This window comes from Gigantopelta aegis, chromosome 2 (genome assembly GCF_016097555.1).
Source record: "Gigantopelta aegis isolate Gae_Host chromosome 2, Gae_host_genome, whole genome shotgun sequence".
NCBI classification, from domain to species: Eukaryota; Metazoa; Mollusca; class Gastropoda; order Neomphalida; family Peltospiridae; genus Gigantopelta; species Gigantopelta aegis.
In genome coordinates, this window is record NC_054700.1 from 30,465,625 (window position 1) to 30,489,116 (window position 23,492).

Below are 23,492 nucleotides of genomic sequence, written 5' to 3' on the forward strand. Positions count from 1 at the left end.
TGAAATTACTTCCAACTCGCATGCTTTCACGTGACTTAAAGCATCACTTTACAAAATTGCAAATAATAGGGCATAATTCCGAAATAGTGTGGCGTGTAAGGAAAGATTTTTTTAAATTATTATTTAACGACGCACTCAACACATTTTATTTACGGTTATATGGCGTCAGACATATGGTTAAGGATCACAGAGTTTGAGAGGAAACCCACTGTCGCCACTACATGGGCTACTCTTTCCGATTAGCAGCAAGGGATCTTTTATTTGCGTTTCCCACAGGCAGGATAGCACAAACCATGGCCTTTGTTGAACCAGTTATGGATCACTGGTCGGTGCAAGTGGTTTACACCTACCCATTGAGGCTTGCGGAGCACTCACTCAGGGTTTGGAGTCGGTATCTGGATTAAAAATCCCATGCCTCGACTGGGATCCGAACCCAGTACCTATCAGCCTGTAGACCGATGGCCTAACCACGACGCCACCGAGGCCGGTAGGCGTGTAAGGAATAAGAATTATGTGAACACAGCTTAAAGCAATATTTGGCTATTCATATCTAGGCGTCACGGCGTATCCAGGGAAATTGTAGGTCCGCATATTCCAAACTTCCTAGGTTGAGACCATGCTACGTCCACGCACGCACACACACGAAGAAGAATCCAAAAGAAAAACTCACCAAGCTTCCTGACGGTTCTGTAAACATATACCATAACAATTATGTGACGTCAAATCATTGATGACGTCAACAAAGTCGGTGGCCTTGGGGATTAGCAGTCTAAAGACCTGTCCACATGGTCATACAGTTGTCCAAAAACATTGTTGGACAAGCCGGGACAACATTATGTCCCCATTTGTTGCGCAACAAATGTATGACCGTGTAGACCACTTTTGCAACAAAGTTTGACAAGGCGGAACATGCAAAATGTTGTAGGATTTAGCTGCATGCTTCATCTTTTAGACAAATGTTGCAGCTTGTTCCCCACGTGTAACCAATCACACACTTTAGATGTGTCATGTGACTAAAGTGACCAAAGTTCTACATCAGATGTTGTACCACGCTTTGGTGTCGGTCCCTTTGATTTTACCCGTGGTATATCCACGGGCGTGTCTAACCTAAATGTTAGCGATTGCTGAATGGCTGAAGAACGTTACGCCTACAAGTCACATATAGTTTAGCGGGAAGTAAATTAGAACATTGTTTTAAAAAGTAACACTTTCACTAACGCCCTCGATCATTACACACGTCACTCAACGGCCTCAGTAACCGTGGTCTAACTAGACGAATCTCTCGTAAAACAATGAGCTAATAGGCCCGTATTTAAGGGGGGGTGGGGATGGGGGGGGGGGGGGGGTTCTTGTTTGGTCTTTTCTTTTTTAAATATTGCACAAATACTTGATTGTAACATTTGCAACTCTCCCATAAAGCAATATTTGTGTGTCTTCGCCATTTAGCATTCCCCTTAACAAAGCTGCAATGCAGATGATTCAAAATTTCGAACTAATCTGGCAAAATCGAAACAAAGGAAACTACATACATGTAGCAAAAATGTTTAATTGTACCTTTTGCTATGTTGATGACCTCGTAGCATTCGATAATTACATGACAATCAGGGCCGTAGCTAGCGGGGGGCAAGGGAGCAGTTCCTACCCCAGAAAAAAATCCGGAAAAATTTATAGAAACTTAAAGAAAATTCTCTTCTTAACCGTTTATGGAGTTTTAGACTATTAATTACTCAGTTGCCCCCCCCCCCCAACAAAAATTCTAGCTACGGCCCTGACAATGACAGCCGTTTCACCTTCCATTGATTTAGCAACCAAAGTTAGAAATGAAAGGTTAAAAACAAAAAGTAATTCTGTTCGTGCCTTGGTCGTAATATAGGGGACCGGCCTCGATGGCGTCGTGGTAGGCCATCGGTTTACAGGCTGGTAGGTACTGGGTTCGGATCCCAGTCGAGGCATGGGATTTTTAATCCAGATACCGACTCCAAGCCCTGAGTAAGTGCTCTGGGTAGGTGTAAACCACTTGCACCGACCAGTGATCCATAACTGGTTCAACAAAGGCCATGGTTTGTGCTATCCTGCCTGTGGGAAGCGCAAATAAAAGATCCCTTGCTGCTAATCGGAAGAGTAGCCCATGTAGTGGCGACAGCGGGTTTCCTCTCCAAATCTGTGTGGTCCTTAACCATATGTCTGACGCCATATAACCGTAAATAAAATGTGTTGAGTGCGTCGTTAAATAAAATATTTCTTTCTTTAATATAGGGATTCAAATCGATACTGGCTTCCGTATATATCAAGCAATATTATTCTGCCATTTAGGCACATAAGTTGCTTTATCATGCAAGCATTTCAAAACGTTGATGATATGCCGCATCAGTATCAAGAATGAAATATATTCATTATCAAACGAACTGATCATAGTTCTGAGGTACACGTGCCTTTTTTGTTGCTAAGGTTATATTAAACAATTGCCAAATATATTTAGCATAATTATTATCTTTAAAATAATAATAATAATAATAATAACCTGTAGAGCCCTTGCTGCTAACCAAAAAGAGTAGCCCATGAAGTTTCGACAGCGGGTTTTCTCTAACAATATCTGTGTGGTCCTTAACCATATGTCCGACGCCATATAACCGTACATAAAATGTGTTGAGTGCGTCGTTAAATAAAACATTCTTTTCCTTCCTTTCTTCCTTCCTTCCTTCCTTCCTTCCTTCCTTCCTTCCTCATTAGCATTACATGCGTTACACACGTAGCTGGCCCGAAGTCTGTCTATGTGATCGCCCGAAACATAGATGTCGGAAAATAACGATTCATGAAGATATAGTACGAAATAAGCCGACATATCCCGAGTAAGAAAAGAAGGAAGTGACATCTAAGCGACGAGAAAAGGTTACACCTGCGGAGTTATTGACATCATTTTGACATATTTACCTGTGATATATTATCCCATTCACCTCGTAAGTATTCAGCAGCATTTCATATTTGAAAACAATTCTACTTTCAACTCGTATTTATCTGTATTTTTGTGGTTATAGTGCATGTTGTTTACAGTAACTGGTCAAGAAAAAACTTTGTAGAACTTCTGGTACTAGTAAGTAAGGGGATATAACTCTTTAATTATTATGCATTATTGCATGCCAGTTTGACTTAAATAATTTAGCTAATATAGTTAAGAATGGGTTTCGCAGTTTGCTTTGTTTCAACAGGATAAAATAAAGACACTAGCAATTGACCTTTGAAATGCACTGATATATTTATATATTTTTGTAATAACCATGCTAAATCCTTCATTTCCAAACTTTCTTTAACCTAAGTACTCAGTACACTGTACTGCATTAATCTTTGACAAAAACCACGTTGCAGGGATACAAATTTATAACTTTTACTCACATATTTTCATTTAAATGTTTTATGAATACATTAAATAATGTTCATATTTGAATCAGTATTTTCGTGGGTTTAAAAAAAATAAAATTTAATTGATATTTTAGATCAGTTAATGTTTATTAAAATTAAGGTTGACAGTCATTCTTCGCACCCTTGTTTTGGCTTACTACACAATAAATATGATATATTTGACTAATCTATGTGATTGCCAGAAACATATATTTGCTAATTTTTGCACTCTCCTGCTGCCATTTCGGGTAATTAATATGATTTTGAGAAATTGCTTAGACAATTATGTAAAGAAAACTCTTAACATTTTTGTCTAGCCTTTAGTATGTTAAAAGGCATGATAAGCGTATTTCCTTTCTTACGGTGGGGCGACATTGTAAACATAAATGCATTTAAAATTTAACATTCAACTTTCACGTTTTGCTCAGTTTTAAGTGTTTGCCAGGAAAGGCGAGCGATTACTCCCACTCTCGTCCACATTCGCCTGGAAAGTTTTAGGAGTAGTGCTGGGCTTGAAATTTCAGGTGCGGAATCAGTATTTTTGGGGTGAATTACCTCAGTATTAGTATGGTATTCATTATTGATGCGATTCCGATATCGAGCGGTATTTTCGGTATACTCGGCTTTAAATCAATAAATGCATGCCAGAGTTAAGGCTCACTCTCTAATTTCATCTAAATAAAATTAAATTCCACACACATGGTCTTTCCTTTTTAGCTGTTTTGCATTCGTCAGATATATTGTTAGTGCTGTATTAGTTATTTAATGGCGAATAGCATTTTTCAGTACCAAAATTTTGGTATTTGGAAATTTGCTGGATATGGTGAATAGGTATTGACATGATACCGATACCAAACAGTATAAACAGTATACCGCCCAGAGATTGGTAAATTCAATGCCTTGCAATAAAAAAAGAGTTTTATTTGAAACTTTAGACCTAGCCGGTGTAAAATAAAAATTCACCTGCTAAAATTACCCCCAAATCACAGGTCATTTTTCAAGAGACAGCTGCACATGTAAGTACGATCATCTCATCTTCTACTGAGCTGACGCTGAGCTTCTGATTCTGTTAAATATTTTAATTTTATAATGCTCTAAACTACATCTCAGAGGTCCTATTTTTTCACACACTGTCCCCAACCCTCCACTCATCCCGTGCTGTGTTATTTCCAGCAGGCCATATATATTTTCTTAGCAGGCCATATATCTTTTCGCTTGCTATTTTCAAAACATAGCAGCAGGCCATATTTTAATTCAATTTTTGAGCACTGCATGCGATTGCTCGCCTATGCCATTTTAGGAGAGTGGGGGCAGTATGTACCCCAGTGGTAAAGCACACGCCTGATGCACAGTCAGTCTAGGATCGATCCCTGTCGGTGGGCCAGTTGGGCAATTTCTCATTCCAGCCAGTACACTGTGACTGGTATATATCAAAAGCTGTGGTATGTGCTATCATCTCTGTGGGATGGTGCATATAAAGGACACCGCTGCATAGCAGGTTTCCTCTCTATGACTGTGTCAAAATGACCATATGTTTGACATCCAGTAGCTGGTGATTAATAAATCAGTGCTCTAGTAGTGTCGTTACACAAAACAAACAAACCACAAGTCCAACATGTATGTCTGTCGGGGAACATTTTGTTTTCAAAATCTTGATTAACGATATTTCTAGTCAATTAAAGGAAGGGACAATTACGGCATTTGGCCTGGTATGCATAGTAAACAGTACATAATGCACATTATTGCTTAATATCAACAAGTATAATCGTATAGTTAATTAATAAAATGGTTAAATATTATATATAATGGGTGCAGCCATTTTGTACCATCCCAGTGAATGCGCCCTCTGGCGAGCTGGTGGTTACGCAATACCTAACGTGTCATTTCAGGAATTAGTCTTTGAACTGAAGAAACAAAACATACCTAATTTTTGCAGATGCATCACGATGTTCTGTAATAATATCCATCCCAGTAAGCCAGCAACAAGTATATATTATTTTTCAGTATGAAATAAACCTCCATTGTCAAAGTGTTGAAATAACTGTATTATGTTTTGTACATAAATTAACTCTTGTACTCAAATGATCAGAGTGTTTTCTTGGTTAATTGGTCTTTTCTTTCCTTGGCCTGTACCTGTGGTTCCTGATTGGCAGGTGTATATTTAGACAGTCCCCGGACACTCTGTCTAGACACACTAAAAAGTGTATTATACTATCAAGTCATTTATATTGTTTTGCAAGTCAGGTTGATGAAAGCGAAGTGCCATGTTGTAAATTAGAGCGTTTGTTTACACTGTGCATAGAGGAGTTGGATGGAGCTGATGTCATTTCGCCCCAAGTTATACCACCGGACATCACAAAAATTAAACAAAATGGCTGCCCCCAGTTAGCAGGAATAGTCATGTTTTTTTATTAACTCTAAGATTACATTTTTGTTTGTTTGTTAAAGTGTCAGTATGTGTTGGTGGTCCGGGTATGCATCTTTCCAATACATAAGGCTCTTGTTTGAGTTGATTGTCCCTTTAAACATTGATTAGCAACTACTGTCAGTGATAAAAATAAACAGAATTTTTCACTAGTCCAACAGACAAGTACATCTACCAATCTCCTTGTCCATCAATCCTGTCTGAGGGATGGTGCATATAAAAGATCCCTTGCTGCTAATCGAAAAGAGTAGCCCATGAAGTGGCGACAGCGGGTTTCCTCTCTCAATATCCGTGTGGTCCTTAACCATATGTCTGATGCCATATAACTGTAAATAAAATGTGTTGAGTGCATCGTTAAATAAAACATTTTTTTCTTTCCTTCTAGTACTGTGCCATGATTTGACCAACAATGTACTTCATTGAATTTTTTCTCATTCTGACCAGTGCACAATGACTGGTGTATCAAAGGCCTTGGTATAACTGTCCTGTCTGTGGGATGGTACATATAAAAGATTCCTTTCTTCTAATGGAAAAATATAGCGGGTTACCTCTCTAAAACTAAATGTCAAAATTATCAAATGTTTGACATCTAATAGCCGATGATTAATAAATCAATGTGCTCTAGTGGTGTCATTAAATTTTCTGTTCACTGTACATTTTAAGGTGACAGCTCTGGCAGGGTACATAGGGTGAAAAGGTTAAAAGTATGTATCCTAAAATCTTAGAAATTAATTGATACATTTCTATAAGTTTTAAAAAGATTATATATAGAGAATCGCCGTTTCAAATTTGTCAAAGTCAATGGAATGCAGTGTTCAATTTCATTTTTTTTTAAATCCATGACCACCTTGTAGGGACACTTATGGTCTGTTGAGTTTTTATTACAGAGTATCTTAAATTATTTTCTGGCAGAAAGCCTGAGCATGTAAATATATTAGTACATGTAGGTAAAAATTGTCATTGCAGACACATAACTATGTTTTATTTCAAGGATTGTACATATGACTTGGTGAGTATAAAATAGATTCAGGCTAAATGCAAGCTGCATAATCATTAATAATATTTAGCTGGACAGGTGTCCAAATACAGATAATCTACAGGTTACCTCGGGCAAACTATTACTGATGTGTCTGCCCTATATACTTACATGTACATACCTATGTCTACCTTTGCATGTACCTGTGTTATGTGGATATCTACCTTTACCAGTATCATATGACATGTGAATATCTACCTTTACCTGTGTTATGTAAATACAGGTATCTACTTTTACCTGTTTTATGTGTTTCCTGCCTTTGAGTGTGTTAATTAATGTGAATCTCTTCTTAACTAGCCTTGTCACAGATTTAATCCCACTGTGTACTTTTTAAAAAATCACATATTGCTGTGTATGATGGATTCTTATAATCTACCCTTATGCAGCAGTACGGAAATAGCAAATATTTCACTAGCCCACCAGACCAGAACCAACAAAAATGTACTAGCCAGCCAGAATTTCTACTATAGTCCTCCAGCCTATAGAACAATATTACTCTTTAGCAATATTGTAATATACACTGTCTCCACAGCATATGATATATTATTAAGTGCCCTTGGTAAATGATCGACATCACATGGTAAACAAAATCAAGTCCCATATCTTGCTTGACAAATCAATTTAAAAAAATTAAAAAAAAATTCTGATATAAATTTTTTCACTTTTGTTTCATACAGATTTACAAAATTGAAGTGACATGCCACAAGTATTTTAACAGAACAGATCTATTCAAAACACCGGCAACATACTTTAAACGTAAACAAGCCATTTATAGGATGTATTGACCTTTGACTGGCCCTGTTTCTATCGTCTATTACTAGTAGTCAGTCAGAAAAAGAGAGATTACCTGTCGGACTGGTAGTTGCTTTTTTTTTAACTTGTCCATCAGAAATTTTTACTTGCTTTTGGCGAGCAGGCGAGTACTTTCTGCACTCCTGCTTATGCGTGTTATGTGAATATCTTTCTTTATCTGTGTTGACCGAATATCTTCCTTTGCCTGTGTTAAATGTTAATACATGTACATATCTACCTAAATTATACCTTGGCAGTGTATTTGTTTTATGTGAATTCACATGCCTATATATCAAGGATATCACAAAATAATAATATGAAGAGTAATTTTTGTCTTTCCCTTACAAAGTAAAAAGGCGAAACATTCATATAGTTTGAATCCTGTTGGATCAAACCCAGTCGGTGCTTGAGAAAGTGTTTGACCCATCGGGTAGTTCGACCTAACCATTCGGTCAATAACAACGTGTAAGTGTAACTCGGGACTTCGTTTTTGGTTCGAGCATTGCGGTGTATTCGACCTTTCTGAGTTCAGCCCAACAAGATTCTACTGTATATTATTATTACTTTTGCATTAGTAGTGATGGTGACGGCGTCAACTTTTGCGTCAAAGTTTCTCCCAAACTATCAAGTCCTAGGTCAGTGAAGCCTGGTTTACACATGTAGTTGCATTTTATTTATGGTTACATTGCGTCGGACACATGGTTAAGGACCACACAGATAGTGAGAGAGGAAACCTGCTGTCACCACTTCATGGGCTACTCTTTTCGATTAGCAGCAAGAGATCTTTTATATGCACCATCCCACAGACAGGATAACACATACCACAGCCTTTGATATACCACTTGTGGTGCACAGGCTGGAACGAGAAATAGCCCAGTGGGCCCACCGACGGGGATCAATCCATGACCGATCGTGCAGCAAGTGAGTGCTTTACCACTGGGCTACATCCAGCCCTTTTGCATCTGTGGATTTTCATCACAGTGCATGCTAAAACAACACACACTGGGCTATTTCTAGTTTCAGCCAGTGCACACTTCAGCTATCTGGGCTGTCTGTCAAGGACAGTGGGTTAGTTGTTGTTAGTGAGAGAGAAGAGGGTGTAGTGGTCTTACATCTACCCACTGAGTCGTTAAAACTCGCTCTGGGTGGGAGCTGGTACTGGGTTGCGGACACTGTATCTACCAGTCTTAAGTCCGATAGCTTAACCACGACACCACCAAGGCCAGTATTTTTAATTTCATTTTGCATGTATTTACCTAAGTGTTATAAAGTTTTACTTTAGCTCCATTTCTCACCAAGTATAAGTCATAAATCGATAAAACTTGGTTTATAGTTGTTCCTGTGGATGTTCATCACAGTGCATGTGAAAAGAATTAAAAATAAATTAATTAAAGGGACATACCCTAGTTTCAACCTGTGAAAATTAACACTAAGTTTAGTTAATCTACAAACCTGTAACACATTTGGACAAAGTTACAATTGAGTGAAACATGAGTCTGTGACTTTGACATGGTGAAATTCCCTTTAAAAACAGACTAAATCTCGACTCCATAACTGTTACTTCTCAGACGCACGTGCGTTTTTAAAAATATGAGAAATGCTTTTTGTGATATTAAAAACACCAGGATGACCAAAAACACTTTGAATGTACGGAAGTGAATAATCTAAACAATAAAATCTAAGTAAAGTATGATTTCAGTTATCAAAAAACGGCTCTAATAGTAAAAAATATGCCCTAGTGTTAAAAAACTAGGGTATGTCCCTTTAAACATTTTTAATTAAAATGTATTTGCTTTTTGCTCAGCACTAAAGAGTGTTTGAGATTGTCATTTATTTGTGAGGCTTGAGACGTAGCCCAGTGATAAAGCGCTTGCTTGATGCTCGGTCAGTTTGGGATCGATCCCTGTCGGTGGGCACATTGGGCTATTTCTCATTCCAGCCAGTGCACCACGACTGGTATATCAAAGGCAATGGTGTGTGCTATCCTCTCTGTGGGATGGTGCATATAAAAGATCCCTTGCAGCATTAGGAAAAATGTAGCGGGGTTTTTTGTGATAACTACGTGTAACAATTACCAATTTTTTTTTACATCCAATAGCCGTTGTTTAATTAATCAATGTGCTCCAATGGTGGTGTTAAACAAAAACCAACTTTAACTTTTAATTTTATTTGTGAAAGTCATGTGTGACTCCCAACAAATGAACAATGGGAGTTGGCAAGACTTAGTTCCTAGAAGTTAAAATTCACTTGAAGTGTGATTCTAGGCTCAGGCCAGCCAATTGCCAATTCGCTATGGGTTCGCTGTGGGCAAATGGAAATATCAGTTGGCGAACAAATATTTCCTGTATCGCCAAACTGGTGAAAATGAAATCTGACATCTGTGGATAAAGATACTCAAGTCAGTGTTTCTACAAACTCGACTGACGTGACTTTTTTTCAAATCAAATTTTTCTGATTTTATTTTTCACTCACATGGCCATATTTACACCCCCCCTCCTGCCCCCCCCCCCTAAAAGTGTACATCCCCAAATAAAAAATGTTGATTGTCATTTTTCATTTTTTAAAAAAGTGTGTGCGTATGGTTTGTATGCTTGTGAGAATGTTAAAAATTATGGATGACCCCAAAGTAAATGAAACTGAAAGCAACATAAACAACAAAGATAGTAAACACCGTTTCTGATATTCAGGTTACTAAATTTTGGAATGGTTGTATAGTGAAAGTTATTGCAAATACGATAAAAGGGTATGTTTTCATTTAAAAAATTAAAATTTAGTTTTATTATTTATGGATGCAGAGCAGCTATTACACTGGTATGGTATTTAATATCTTGATCTATATTTCATCACAGAGAATGTTGTTCTCTTACTGTGGTATTTACTACAAGATATTTATTTCTGAGCTGATTGTTTTCTAAATTGCACACAAAAACAGTTGTTGTTTTTTTTATTTCCAAATTTTTTTTATTTTAATTTTCTTGTATCAATCAAACTAAAATTGTTTACAAAAAGTAAAAAGTTCATGGAGGCTGGGAAGGACTATAGGTTGTTAAAGGGGAGGATAAGTAAAATATGAGCCTTATATGTTGGAAAGATGCATACCCGGACCATCAACACATACATACAGCCATGTTGTATCTGTTTTTTGTCGCGTACGGTACTCTAGCTTGGAACGAAGTGATGTTGGCTCCTTCCAACTCCTGTATGCACAGTGTAAACAAACGCAGTAATTTACGACAAGGCGCATCACTTTGATCACCTGACTTGTAAAACAACATAAATGACTTGATAATACAATCAATTATTTATCCAATAGCCGATGATTAATAAATCTAGGATTGATTCCCGTTGGTGGGCTATTTCTCATCCCAGCCTGTGCTCCACAACTGGTGTAACAAAGGCCATGGTATGTACTATTCTGTCTGTGGGATGGTGCATATAAAAGATCCATTGCTTCTAATCGAAAAGAGTAACCCATGAAGTGGCGACAGCAAGTTTCCTCTCTCAGTATCTGTGTGGTCCGTAACCATATGTCTGATGTCATATAACTGTAAATAAAATATGTTGAGTGTGTCGTCAAGTAAAACATTGCCTTCCTTTCTTCCTTCACAGCAGACAAAACAAAACATGGTGTGAAATTAATGCAGAGCTCACCCTGTACATGACAAATTAGCCAATTGCTAATTTTTATACATTGTGCCTACAAACTTTAGTCTTTTCAAGGAAATACTCTAAATATCAGAAAATTGGATGAAAGAAAATTTGTTCCAGTGTTCGCCCCTGAACATACAAGTGTTTAAATACAGATGCATGCACACAGTGTATATGACTGTAAATGGCCCACTGAGGGGAATTGATCCCATGATATCCACACTCTTGGCACAGTTACCACATATTTGACAGCTGATTTGTAGGGGTGTCATTGCACAAACATTTGCTTTGTTTGAAAAGTGTTAAATTTTGGCCAATTTTCAACCAGTTGTGACAGTCTGATACTCGGTGTTAGTTGTTTACTGATAGCTTGGGGAGGGCAGTGACAAACTGTTTTGTTTCTCTATTGGGAAGTATTTCAATATTTGGCAGTTTGCTGCATATTTGTATCTTCACCTGCTATTGTGAGCCTTTCGGCATGGGGGAGAGCAAAGATCCAATAAGAAAACAGTAGAAATTGCTCTCGTTAAATAGTCTTAACTGTAGTCAAAATACATTACATTTTGTGTCGCTGTACGACAGTGGTGTACTGTTGGGATGGACACTGGTGTACAGTTGGGATGGACACTGGTGTACAGTTGGGATGGACACTGGTGTACAGTTGGGATGGACACAAGTTGCCCATCAGGATATACATAAACCATTGGGGGCGAGATGTAGCCCAGTGGTAAAGCGCTCAATTGATGTGCGGTCTGTCTGGGATTGATCCTCGTCGGTGGACTCATTGGGCTATTTCTCGTTCCAACCAGTGCATCACGACTGGTATATCAAAGGTTGTGGTATGTGCTATCCTGTCTGTGGGATGGTGCATATAAAAGACCCATTGCTGCTAATGGAAACAATGTAGCGGGTTACATGTACTATAGCTCACATAAAGTTGACCAAATGTTATATTGATGTGTAACAGTAACAGTTATAATCAGTGTTGCAGAACAGTAGTGGTGAGGAGTCTGCCTAGCCCCACTTTTTTCTGTTACTAAAATAGAGAATACAATACACATTGTATTGTTATTTCATGCCTACATATATGGGGATAATATACATGATCAGGGTTTCTGCCAAAAATACATTTTTGGGTATGGCACTATAGAACTATTACAACCACAGTCAACAGGGGGTATTTGGGGGGGGGGGGGGGGAGGCTCCCCCAGAAAGAAAATGGGTTAAGTTTAAGGTCATGGTTAAGCAAATCATACAGTAATAATAAAAGTCATTACGTTTGTCAAAAGGTTAAGTTAAAAAAATAAAATCTGCAAAAACATTTAACACTAAGGCATATTTGTCACTGTTGGAGCCGGTTATGATCACTGAAATCAAACTTTACTTATATTTCATTGTTCACATTATCCATATCTGTATGACCGAAGTCTTTCTGGTCATCGCGGTGTTACCAATACCACAAAATGCCTTTTTTCATATTTTAAGAAATGCATGTGCGTGTTAGTAACGATTACGGAGTCACGTTTTAGTCTATTTTTTTAAAGGGTATTTCGATATCACAGACTCTTGTTTCACTCTGTAAATTAACCAAACTTAGTGTCCATTTTTACGGGTTGAAACTAGGGTCTAGGTGAAAAATACGTCTTAGTGTTTCAAAATTAGGGTTTGTCCCTTTAAAGGCATACTGTCATGGATTTAAAGGGACAGTCAACTCCAACAAGAGCCTTATGTGTTGGAAAGATGCATACCCGGACCACCAACACATACTGACACTTTAAAGGTAGACTAAACTCCAACAAGAGCCTTATGTGTTGGAAAGATGCATACCCAGACCACCAACACATACTGACACTTTAAAGGTAGACTAAACTCAAACAAGCGCCTTATGTGTTGGAAAGATGCATACCCGGACCACCAACACATACTGACACTTTAAAGGTAGACTAAACTCCAACAAGAGCCTTATGTGTTGGAAAGATGCATACCCGGACCACCAACACATACTGACACTTTAAAGGTAGACTAAACTCCAACAAGAGCCTTATGTGTTGGAAAGATGCATACCCAGACCACCAACACATACTGACACTTTAAAGGTAGACTAAACTCAAACAAGCGCCTTATGTGTTGGAAAGATGCATACCCGGACCACCAACACATACTGACACTTTAAAGGTAGACTAAACTCCAACAAGAGCCTTATGTGTTGGAAAGATGCATACCCGGACCACCAACACATACTGACACTTTAAAGGTAGACTAAACTCCAACAAGAGCCTTATGTGTTGGAAAGATGCATACCCGGACCACCAACACATACTGACACTTTAAAGGTAGACTAAACTCCAACAAGCGCCTTATGTGTTGGAAAGATGCATACCCGGACCACCAACACATACTGACACTTTAAAGGTAGACTAAACTCCAACAAGAGCCTTATGTGTTGGAAAGATGCATACCCGGACCACCAACACATACTGACACTTTAAAGGTAGACTAAACTCCAACAAGAGCCTTATGTGTTGGAAAGATGCATACCCGGACCACCAACACATACTGACACTTTAAAGGTAGACTAAACTCCAACAAGAGCCTTATGTGTTGGAAAGATGCATACCCGGACCACCAACACATACTGACACTTTAAAGGTAGACTAAACTCCAACAAGCGCCTTATGTGTTGGAAAGATGCATACCCGGACCACCAACACATACTGACACTTTAAAGGTAGACTAAACTCCAACAAGAGCCTTATGTGTTGGAAAGATGCATACCCGGACCACCAACACATACTGACACTTTAAAGGTAGACTAAACTCCAACAAGCGCCTTATGTGTTGGAAAGATGCATACCCGGACCACCAACACATACTGACACTTTAAAGGTAGACTAAACTCCAACAAGAGCCTTATGTGTTGGAAAGATGCATACCCGGACCACCAACACATACTGACACTTTAAAGGTAGACTAAACTCCAACAAGAGCCTTATGTGTTGGAAAGATGCATACCCGGACCACCAACACATACTGACACTTTAAAGGTAGACTAAACTCCAACAAGAGCCTTATGTGTTGGAAAGATGCATACCCGGACCACCAACACATACTGACACTTTAAAGGTAGACTAAACTCCAACAAGAGCCTTATGTGTTGGAAAGATGCATACCCGGACCACCAACACATACTGACACTTTAAAGGTAGACTAAACTCCAACAAGAGCCTTATGTGTTGGAAAGATGCATACCCGGACCACCAACACATACTGACACTTTAACAAATGAAAAATGTGGAATTTTAGAATTAATAAAAAAACGTGATTATTCCTGCTAACTGAGGACAGCCATTTTGTTTGTTTTTGTGACGTCCGGTGGTATAGCTTGGGGCGAAGTGACCTCGGCTCAGGTCCAACTTTTCTATTATGCACAGTGTAAACAAATGCTCTAATTTACGACAAGGCGCTTCGCTTTCATCAACCTGACTTGTAAAACAACATAAATGACTTGATAGTATAATAAACTATTTAAATATATTTCAATTTGCATCAATATAACGAAATGGCGTTATAGTTGTTGTTGTTTTTAAAATCCAAAGAAAAAATGCATATTATTAGGCCTATTGGTAGGATACGTTTGAGCAAAAACTACCACTCACGATACCCAAGTGATAATTTTCTTTTCTCTGGGACTACGTAATTGGTCAGTTTTGTGATTTTAAATGGGAAAGTCTACTTAATCAAGGGTTTTACAGAATTACTTACAGTAATAAAGCTGGTAAAGTCCATTATGATTTGAGGTTATCACACAATACCCTGTGATCTTCATAAAAGAGGCACGTCTTTTTAGTGTGTCTAGACACAGTGTTTAGGGACCGTCTAAATATATACCTGCCAATCAAGAACCACAGGTACAGGCCACTGAAAGAAAAAACCAATTAAGGAAGAAAACACTCCCGACTATTATTTCAGTACGTGGTTTAATTTATATACAAAATATAATACAGTTATTTCAACACTTTGACAATGATGGTTTATTTTGTATTGAAAAATAAACCACATATACACGTTGCTGTGTTACTGGGATGAATATTATTACAGAACATTGCGATGCATCCGCAAAAATCAGGTATGTTTTGTTTCTTCAGTTCGAAGACTAATTCCTGACGTGACACGTTAGGTATTACGTAACCACCAGCTCGCCAGAGGTGTATTCACTGGGATGGTACAAAATGGCTGCGCTGGTTATATATAATAGCTGTCACATTAATTAACTATACGATTATATTTGTTGATATTAAGCAATAATGTGCATTATGTATCGTTGAATATGCACACCAGTCCAAAAGCCTTGCTTTAGCATTCCTTTAAGGACCGTATTTCTCTAAAAATGGATAATAACTAAAAATTACATTAATTGTTGGAAACCAAATGTAGCTATTACATCACCTCAGCTGAACCATGATGGAGTGAAATCCATGTCAACCCTCTCAGCAATTTTAGTTTTTGAATTATGGACCATTGCCATAATTCAATTATTTTCACAAAATGTCATTAATAAATGGAGTATGGTGGTTATGAAGATGGTTCAATAAAGTACATTTAGGGACCAATCAAATTATTTTTGTTCAGGTAATACTTTGTTAGACCATTAAATAGGTCAGTGGTCTGTGACAATATGCCTTTAAGTAAAGTAAATACATGTATGATGTGAGAAAATTAGGAAGGCTTATTTTTGAAGAAATTCATTTCCAAACAAGCTAGTTGGTTTCATTATTTTTTCTGTTGGTAAAAAAAAAGGTGGCATTGCTATACATGTATTTTAATTCAAATAAAAAGGTCAAGCCAAGGGGTCCATTGTTTATTGAAGGAGGTAGGACGTAGCCAAGTGGTAAACGCTTGACTAATGTCGGGTCAGTCTGGTATCAATTGCTGTTGGTAGCCCATTGGGCTATTTGTCATTCCAACCAGTGCACTGCGACTGGTATATCAAAGGCTGTGGTATGTGCTATCCTGTCTGGGATGGTGCATATAAAATATATGTTGCTAGTAATGGAAAAATGTTGCAGGTTTCCTCTCTAGCTGATGATTAATCAGTGTGCTCCAGTGGTGTCGTTAAACAAAACAAACTTTAAATGTTTGACATCCAATAGCTGATGATTAATAAATCAATGTGCTCTAGTGGTATCATTAAACAAAACAAACTTTTAACTTTAATATTAGGTGAGTATGTGACAGCCCACATTTCCAGTGTGTAGCTTTTATAATTCCAAGGGTTATATGTGGTATAAAGTGTTTCTACTGGCAGTAGCTAGTGGAAATTTCCCTGCTGACTCAGTTGATCGGTTACTGGACTGGTATACAGAGTCCTTGGTTCAAGTCCTGTCAGTGGAGGTTGATTAATCTGTTACAATTATATGGTAGCAACATGTACAGCGTATCTAATACTTTAGACCTTACTTTAGGTTAACATCTATGTATGACAGTCACTGATAATAATTAAATGATGGACTATATGGCATATTTAAACTAATATTTCCTTGCTCTCTAGCACAGTGAAAATACATTTTGAAAATGCATGTTGTAAACACATGGCCTGTTGTCCAACCTGCCTGCGGTATTCCCCTCACACCACCGTGGGTGACCCAGATCAGACTGCTGGGAATTTGAAATACCTCAGGTATTCCGTCTGCCTCGTTTTACTACAATTAGGCCATTCATTGATCCCATGCTCATTTATTTTACACCGGTTGCATTATCTGTCAGCAAGTTCCAAGCTGTTCTGTGACACTACAAATAGTGCATGTGACCAGATTGTCTCAGGTTACGCTTGTCAACTATTTGATTACATCATGTCATTGTTGAGTGTTTCATGGCTGATGGGACAGGATATATCTTCAGCGATTGTCTTTTGTATCCGGGTGGATTTTAAAAAAATGCTGGATTTAGAGATTATTTCAGTTGTTTTTCTTATACATACAGACATGTATAACCTGTACTGAGGTCTGTTGTTCAGCTTCATTTAAGTTTTTTTTTCAAACTTTTAAAATGTTAATATTCTTAATAATAATTATATAGTTTATAATAGACTTTGAAACGTAATCATTTTAAAATGTTTGGAGCCTTTTGAGATTTACTAGTTGATTTTGTTTAAAAGATAAATTGATATAATTGTCATTTATAAATTTATTTTTAATAGCTCATAAACACATGTTCTGTATGTAGTTCATTGCAGTTCCTAGTTTAGTCTTGTTGGGTGTTAAAGTTTTCTCTTGAAGACACGTGCGTAGGAAGGTGCCAAAAAGTGTGCACACACATACATATATAAATACATGTGTGTGTATATATATATATATATATAAAAAAAACATCACTGCTCCCACAAAGTGGGAGGCACATGCCCCCCCCCCCCCCCCCCCCCCCCCCCCCCCCCCCCCCCCACTTTCTTCGCCAGTGGAAGATATCGTAGTGAATGTGTACAAATAAGCTACATGTATCTTGGGCCATGCTAGATCTCGTATACATACATTTTATAGGTATCCGATTGTATAGCGTGAATCAGGGATTGTATGACTGTCTCGATTTCTGGCCACATATTTTTAAGACATAAAATTGCTTATTTTTCCTATTATGTAAGATAAAATCCAGGATTTTTTAAGACATAAAATGACTTATTTTGTAAGATAAAATCCAGCATATTTTAAGGCATTAAATTACTTATTTTGCCCATATTGGAAGATAAAATCCAGGATATTTTTAAGCAATAAAACAACTTATTTTGCCCATATTGTAAGATAAAATCCAGGATATTTTTAAGACATAAAACAACTTATTTTGCCCATATTGTAAGATAAAATCCAGGATATTTTTAAGACATAAAACAACTTATTTTGCCCATATTGTAAGATAAAATCCAGGGTATTTTTTAGGCATAAAACAACTTATTTTGTAACATAAAACAACTTATTTTGTAACATAAAACCCAGGGGTCACTTTCACAAAAGATCGTAAGTTTATGTTTGTGACTAACAGTTATACCGGGTATACATTTACATGTGTTTGGCATCTGTTTCATGCAGAAGATTACATCAGTACGGAAGATGAAGCATTTTAAGGACATCCCCCCCCCCCCCCCCCCCCCCCCCCCCCCCCCCCCCCCCCCCCCCCCCCCCCCCCCCCCCCCCCCCCCCCGAAATATCATGTATGTGCACTTGAAACTATAATTCTTGAACTATAACAGTAGTAAGAATTGTGGTTTAGCCATAGATTTATGTTTACATGTAAAACTAGGCTTACGATTTTTGTGAAATTGGTGCCCAGGATTACTAGTAAATCTTTGAAAAGAATTTCTCGAAACATAGACCTCGTGAATCCTCTTTTTTTTATGGGGGTTGGGGTAATATGTGCACCTGGCTCTTATGTTTATTTCAAATTACCAATATCTCAAACATGTTGGTTTGGTTTTGCATCCCTTGCAATTCAGAACATTGCCTCGGCAAAAACAATTGATGAGGTGACAGATAAACTACATCTTACAATGTACCTTGGCATTTGTACTTTAAATACCTATAGTAGTATCATTTCATAGTAATATGCGTCAGTGAAAAAAACCCACTTTGTTTTTGTTTAATGACACCACTAGAGTACATTGATCTATTAATCATAGGCTGTTGGATGTCAAATATTTGGTAATTTTGATATATAGTTTTCCAATAGCAATAATTGATAGATCTTTTATATGCACCATCCCATAGACAGGATAGCACATACCACAGGCTTTGGTATACCAGTCGTGGTGCATTGCCTGGATAAAAGAATGATGATTTTAATTGATTTTACATTAGCATTGCTGAATGCTGAAGACAGTTGCAAGAACTGTGTATGTGTGTGATTCTACAGTTGTACGGTCAGTTGAAAACATGTTGTGTACACACATAATTTTCTTTGCTTTGCATTCTTCATAAATTATATTTGATGATAATATATGTGACCATTGCAATATTTTCTTCTGATATTCTGATGGAAAGAAATAAAGGAACACGCGAGTCGTCAGATGTTGACTACAACCAAAATCCTCGTCCACAAGTATGAGGAAATTAACCGTGTTACTGGACGTCAACCCCACAGTACTGACATGCAGTGCCACAATACATTTCTGTATTTTATACAGACTTAACTACTCAAAGTAGTGAATTACATTTGCTCTCAAATACCATGCATTCCCGTATTTCTTTCCATCAGTAAAAGAAGTTCCTTATTTCTAATGTACATGTATCTGTAGACACCAGTGATCAATTTATTCAGTATCACATTGCGATTCACTGATCATGTATTAGAGATGTCTACACATTTCTGAAATGTTAAAAATAATTGCTAATCAATTTTCAAACTGATTAGCACTGTTGCTAATCAGAATTTTAAAAGCAAGATGTTACCTGTTGGGCTTTTTACCATAAAATAATTTGATGGTACGATAACATGTAATATAAATAAAACAGACCATAAAAGTGTCCCTACAAGGTGGTTATGCATGAGTTTGAAATCTTTTCAAATTAGATGCTGCATTTTATGTACTTTGACAAATTTTACCGGCCTCAGTGGCGTCGTCGTTAGGCCATCGGTCTACAGGCTGGTAGGTACTGGGTTCGAATCCCAGTTGAGGCATGGGATTTTTAATCCAGATACCGACTCCAAACCCTGAGTGAAGGCTCAATGGGTAGGTGTAAACCATTTGCACCGACCAGTGATCCATAACTGGTTCAATAAAGGCCATGGTTTGTGCTATCCTGCCTGTGGGAAGCGCAAATAAAAGATCCCTTGCTGCTAATCAGAAAGAGTAGCCCATGTAGTGGCGACAGCGGGTTTCCTCTCAAAATCTGTATGGTCCTTAACCATATGTCTGACGCCATATAACCGTAAATAAAATGTGTTGAGTGCGTAGTTAAATAAAACATTTCTTTGTTTGACAAATTTTAAACAGCAGTTCTCATACTATAATCTTTATTAAAAATTAAAAATGTATCCATTAATTTCCAAGATTTTAGGGTACATACATTTACCATCTGTATTCTGTAGGCACCTATAGACTGAGATCTAGTGTTTTGTTTTGAGGATACCTACGAGTTCCAGGACTGCCTGTACACACCTATAGACTGAGATGTTGTGTTTTGTTTTGACAGTACCTATAGACTGAGATGTGTTTTGTTTTGACAGTATGTATAGACTTGAGTTGTTGTGTTTTGTTTTGACAGTACCTATAGACTGAGATGTTGTGTTTTGTTTTGACAGTACGTATAGACTGAGATGTAGTGTTTTGTTTTGACAGTACCTATAGACTGAGATGTTGTGTTTTGTTTTGACAGTACCTATAGACTGAGATGTGTTTTGTTTTGACAGTACCTATAGACTGAGATGTTTTGTTTTGACAGTACCTATAGATTGAGATGTTGTGTTTTGTTTTGACAGTACCTATAGACTGAGATGTTGTGTTTTGTTTTGACAGTGTCTATAGACTGAGATGTTGTGTTTTGTTTTGACAGTATCTATAGACTGAGATGTGTTTTGTTTTGACAGTACCTATAGACTGAGATGTGTTTTGTTTTGACAGTACCTATAGACTGAGATGTTGTGTTTTGTTTTGACAGTGTCTATAGACTGAGATGTTGTGTTTTGTTTTGACAGTATCTATAGACTGAGATGTGTTTTGTTTTGACAGTACCTATAGACTGAGATGTGTTTTGTTTTGACAGTACCTATAGACTGAGATGTTGTGTTTTGTTTTGACAGTACCTAATAGACTGAGATGTTGTGTTTTGTTTTGACAGTACCTAATAGACTGAGATGTGTTTTGTTTTGACAGTACCTATAGACTGAGATGTTGTATTTTGTTTTGACAGTACCTATAGAGTGAGATGTTGTGTTTTGTTTTGACAGTACCTAATAGACTGAGATGTTGTTTTGTTTTGACAGTACCTAATAGACTGAGATGTTGTGTTTTGTTTTGACAGTACCTAATAGACTGAGATGTTGTGTTTTGTTTTGACAGTATCTATAGACTGAGATGTGTTTTGTTTTGACAGTACCTGTTGACTGAGATGTTGTGTTTTGTTTTGACAGTATCTATAGACTGAGATGTGTTTTGTTTTGACAGTACCTATAGACTGAGATGTGTTTTGTTTTGACAGTACCTATAGACTGAGATGTGTTTTGTTTTGACAGTATCTATAGACTGAGATGTTGTGTTTTGTTTTGACAGTATCTATAGACTGAGATGTGTTTTGTTTTGACAGTATCTATAGACTGAGATGTGTTTTGTTTTGACAAGTACCTATTGACTGAGATGTGTTTTGTTTTGACAGTACCTATAGACTGAGATGTGTTTTGTTTTGACAGTACCTATAGACTGAGATGTTGTGTTTTGTTTTGACAGTACCTATAGATTGAGATGTGTTTTGTTTTGACTACCTATAGACTAAGATGTTGTGCTTTGTTTTGACAGTACCTATAGACTGAGATGTTGTGTTTTGTTTTGACAGTATCTATAGACTGAGATGTTGTGTTTTGTTTTGACAGTACCTATAGATTGAGATGTTGTGTTTTGTTTTGACAGTACCGATGAGTGCCCGGACCCGTGGACGTGTAGGTGAGACCTGCCTGTAGCCGGCCATTATCAGCAGCCTCAGCACATGCATGGGGCAACCACGACGCCAACATGTCCAAGTCTCGAATGAAGAATCTCTTCAAGTTTCGCACAAAGAGCACAACTGATGTAAGTTATTACGTTCCCAATCTGATTAAAATTAGCTCTACTGGTCTACCAGTAGATCTAACAGCATTGCGCGGACTCCCATGTCAAGGTGACATTTCATCAATAAATAACAATTTAAATATCGACCAATTACACTTTGCCTTTTATAGTGTTATTCGGGATCATACAAATTCTAAAAATATCGGGCGAGACTATTTATGTAATAGGCGAACTTGTTGGTCTATTTCAACATTAAAAAACAGGGGGAAAAGTGCAGTAATAAACTCTGGATTGTATACTAGTATAAACAGATTTTATAGCTATACCATCACAGGTTTTTTTTTCGTCTTGAAACAAATTTTATATAAGATTTTATATTGAAATTAGTTTCCAGGCATACTTCGTAATTCACCTGAATCATTTTGTATACCCTCAGCATAATCCCAAATTTTTTCAAATTCTTTTCAAATCACTGGCATGATTTTGCAAGTAAGGTTTTGATTGGTCGAATGAAAGGGCAACTGGACATGATCTCCAACGGGGTGCTGTTAGATCCACAGGTAATAGTAATTAATCAGTGGAGCTAATTTTAATTAGATTGCTACATTACTTGTTGGATTATATGACCCTTACATGTAGCTATTACTTTTCTCACTGCAGTGAAGGTGGCAGTGCCCAAAATCTCTAATTAATTTAATACTGGTACAGTCGAATCCACTTTATTGCATATCGGTTTATAGCATAAATCAGTTATTTGCATATTTTTCTGCTGCACAGATAATTTTAGTATTAATCCAATACAAATTATATTGCATAATTGAATAGCTTTGTAAAGACAAATATTGGTTAATTGCATACGAAAACCAAAAACAATCTAGAAAAATTTGTCATAAAAAAGTTCCACAAATCTTTAATATTTTACCAGAATCAATTATAATTGCACAGAGAAGAAAGCTGAATGTTTTGTTTAGGTTAAAGACTAATGTGCATATCTATATTGTTATTACTTTTAAAATATTTTAAATCGGTTCTACCGGTTATTAGCATAAATTTGACATGCACCGGGGCTATGCTGTTAAGCAGATTTGACTGTAGTTGCATCTAATATGTTCATCTCAAGTCTGTACACCTAAGCATTTGTGTTATATTTTAAAGTTAAAATCATTCTTTAAAAATATTTGTTTCACCGCCACAGTACAATGGAACAGTAAACGTGTTACTACTTAAAGTTATTTTAATTTTAAATTTTTTAAAAAAGAAGTAATGAGCACATTGTTATTGGCACCCCCCTGTATTTACTGGCCTGCATGACGGCACATAAGTCTGCGCAGCAAACATTACAACAACCACTTTTGTCACTAATGTTCACAGAAACCACAACAGATAATGGATCCAACTTTTTGTAAGTTCTAGACAACAAACACTTCCTGTTATAGTCTGTTTCAGGAAAT

The 23,492-nt window shown here is 37.2% G+C and overlaps 1 protein-coding gene across 2 annotated transcripts in view; it reads left to right on the plus strand.

The window, feature by feature from the left end:
* Positions 1 to 2,877: 2,877 nt before the first annotated feature.
* Positions 2,878 to 23,492, plus strand: part of LOC121383625 (ankyrin repeat domain-containing protein 24-like) — an 82,348-nt gene continuing 61,733 nt past the window's right edge. For both annotated transcript variants that reach the window (XM_041513721.1, XM_041513727.1), the window contains exons 1-2: positions 2,878 to 2,957; positions 21,904 to 22,062. In XM_041513721.1, the coding sequence (XP_041369655.1) occupies positions 22,006 to 22,062 (57 nt within the window). In that variant the 5' untranslated portion in view covers positions 2,878 to 2,957; positions 21,904 to 22,005. The remainder of the gene's footprint in view (positions 2,958 to 21,903; positions 22,063 to 23,492) is intronic.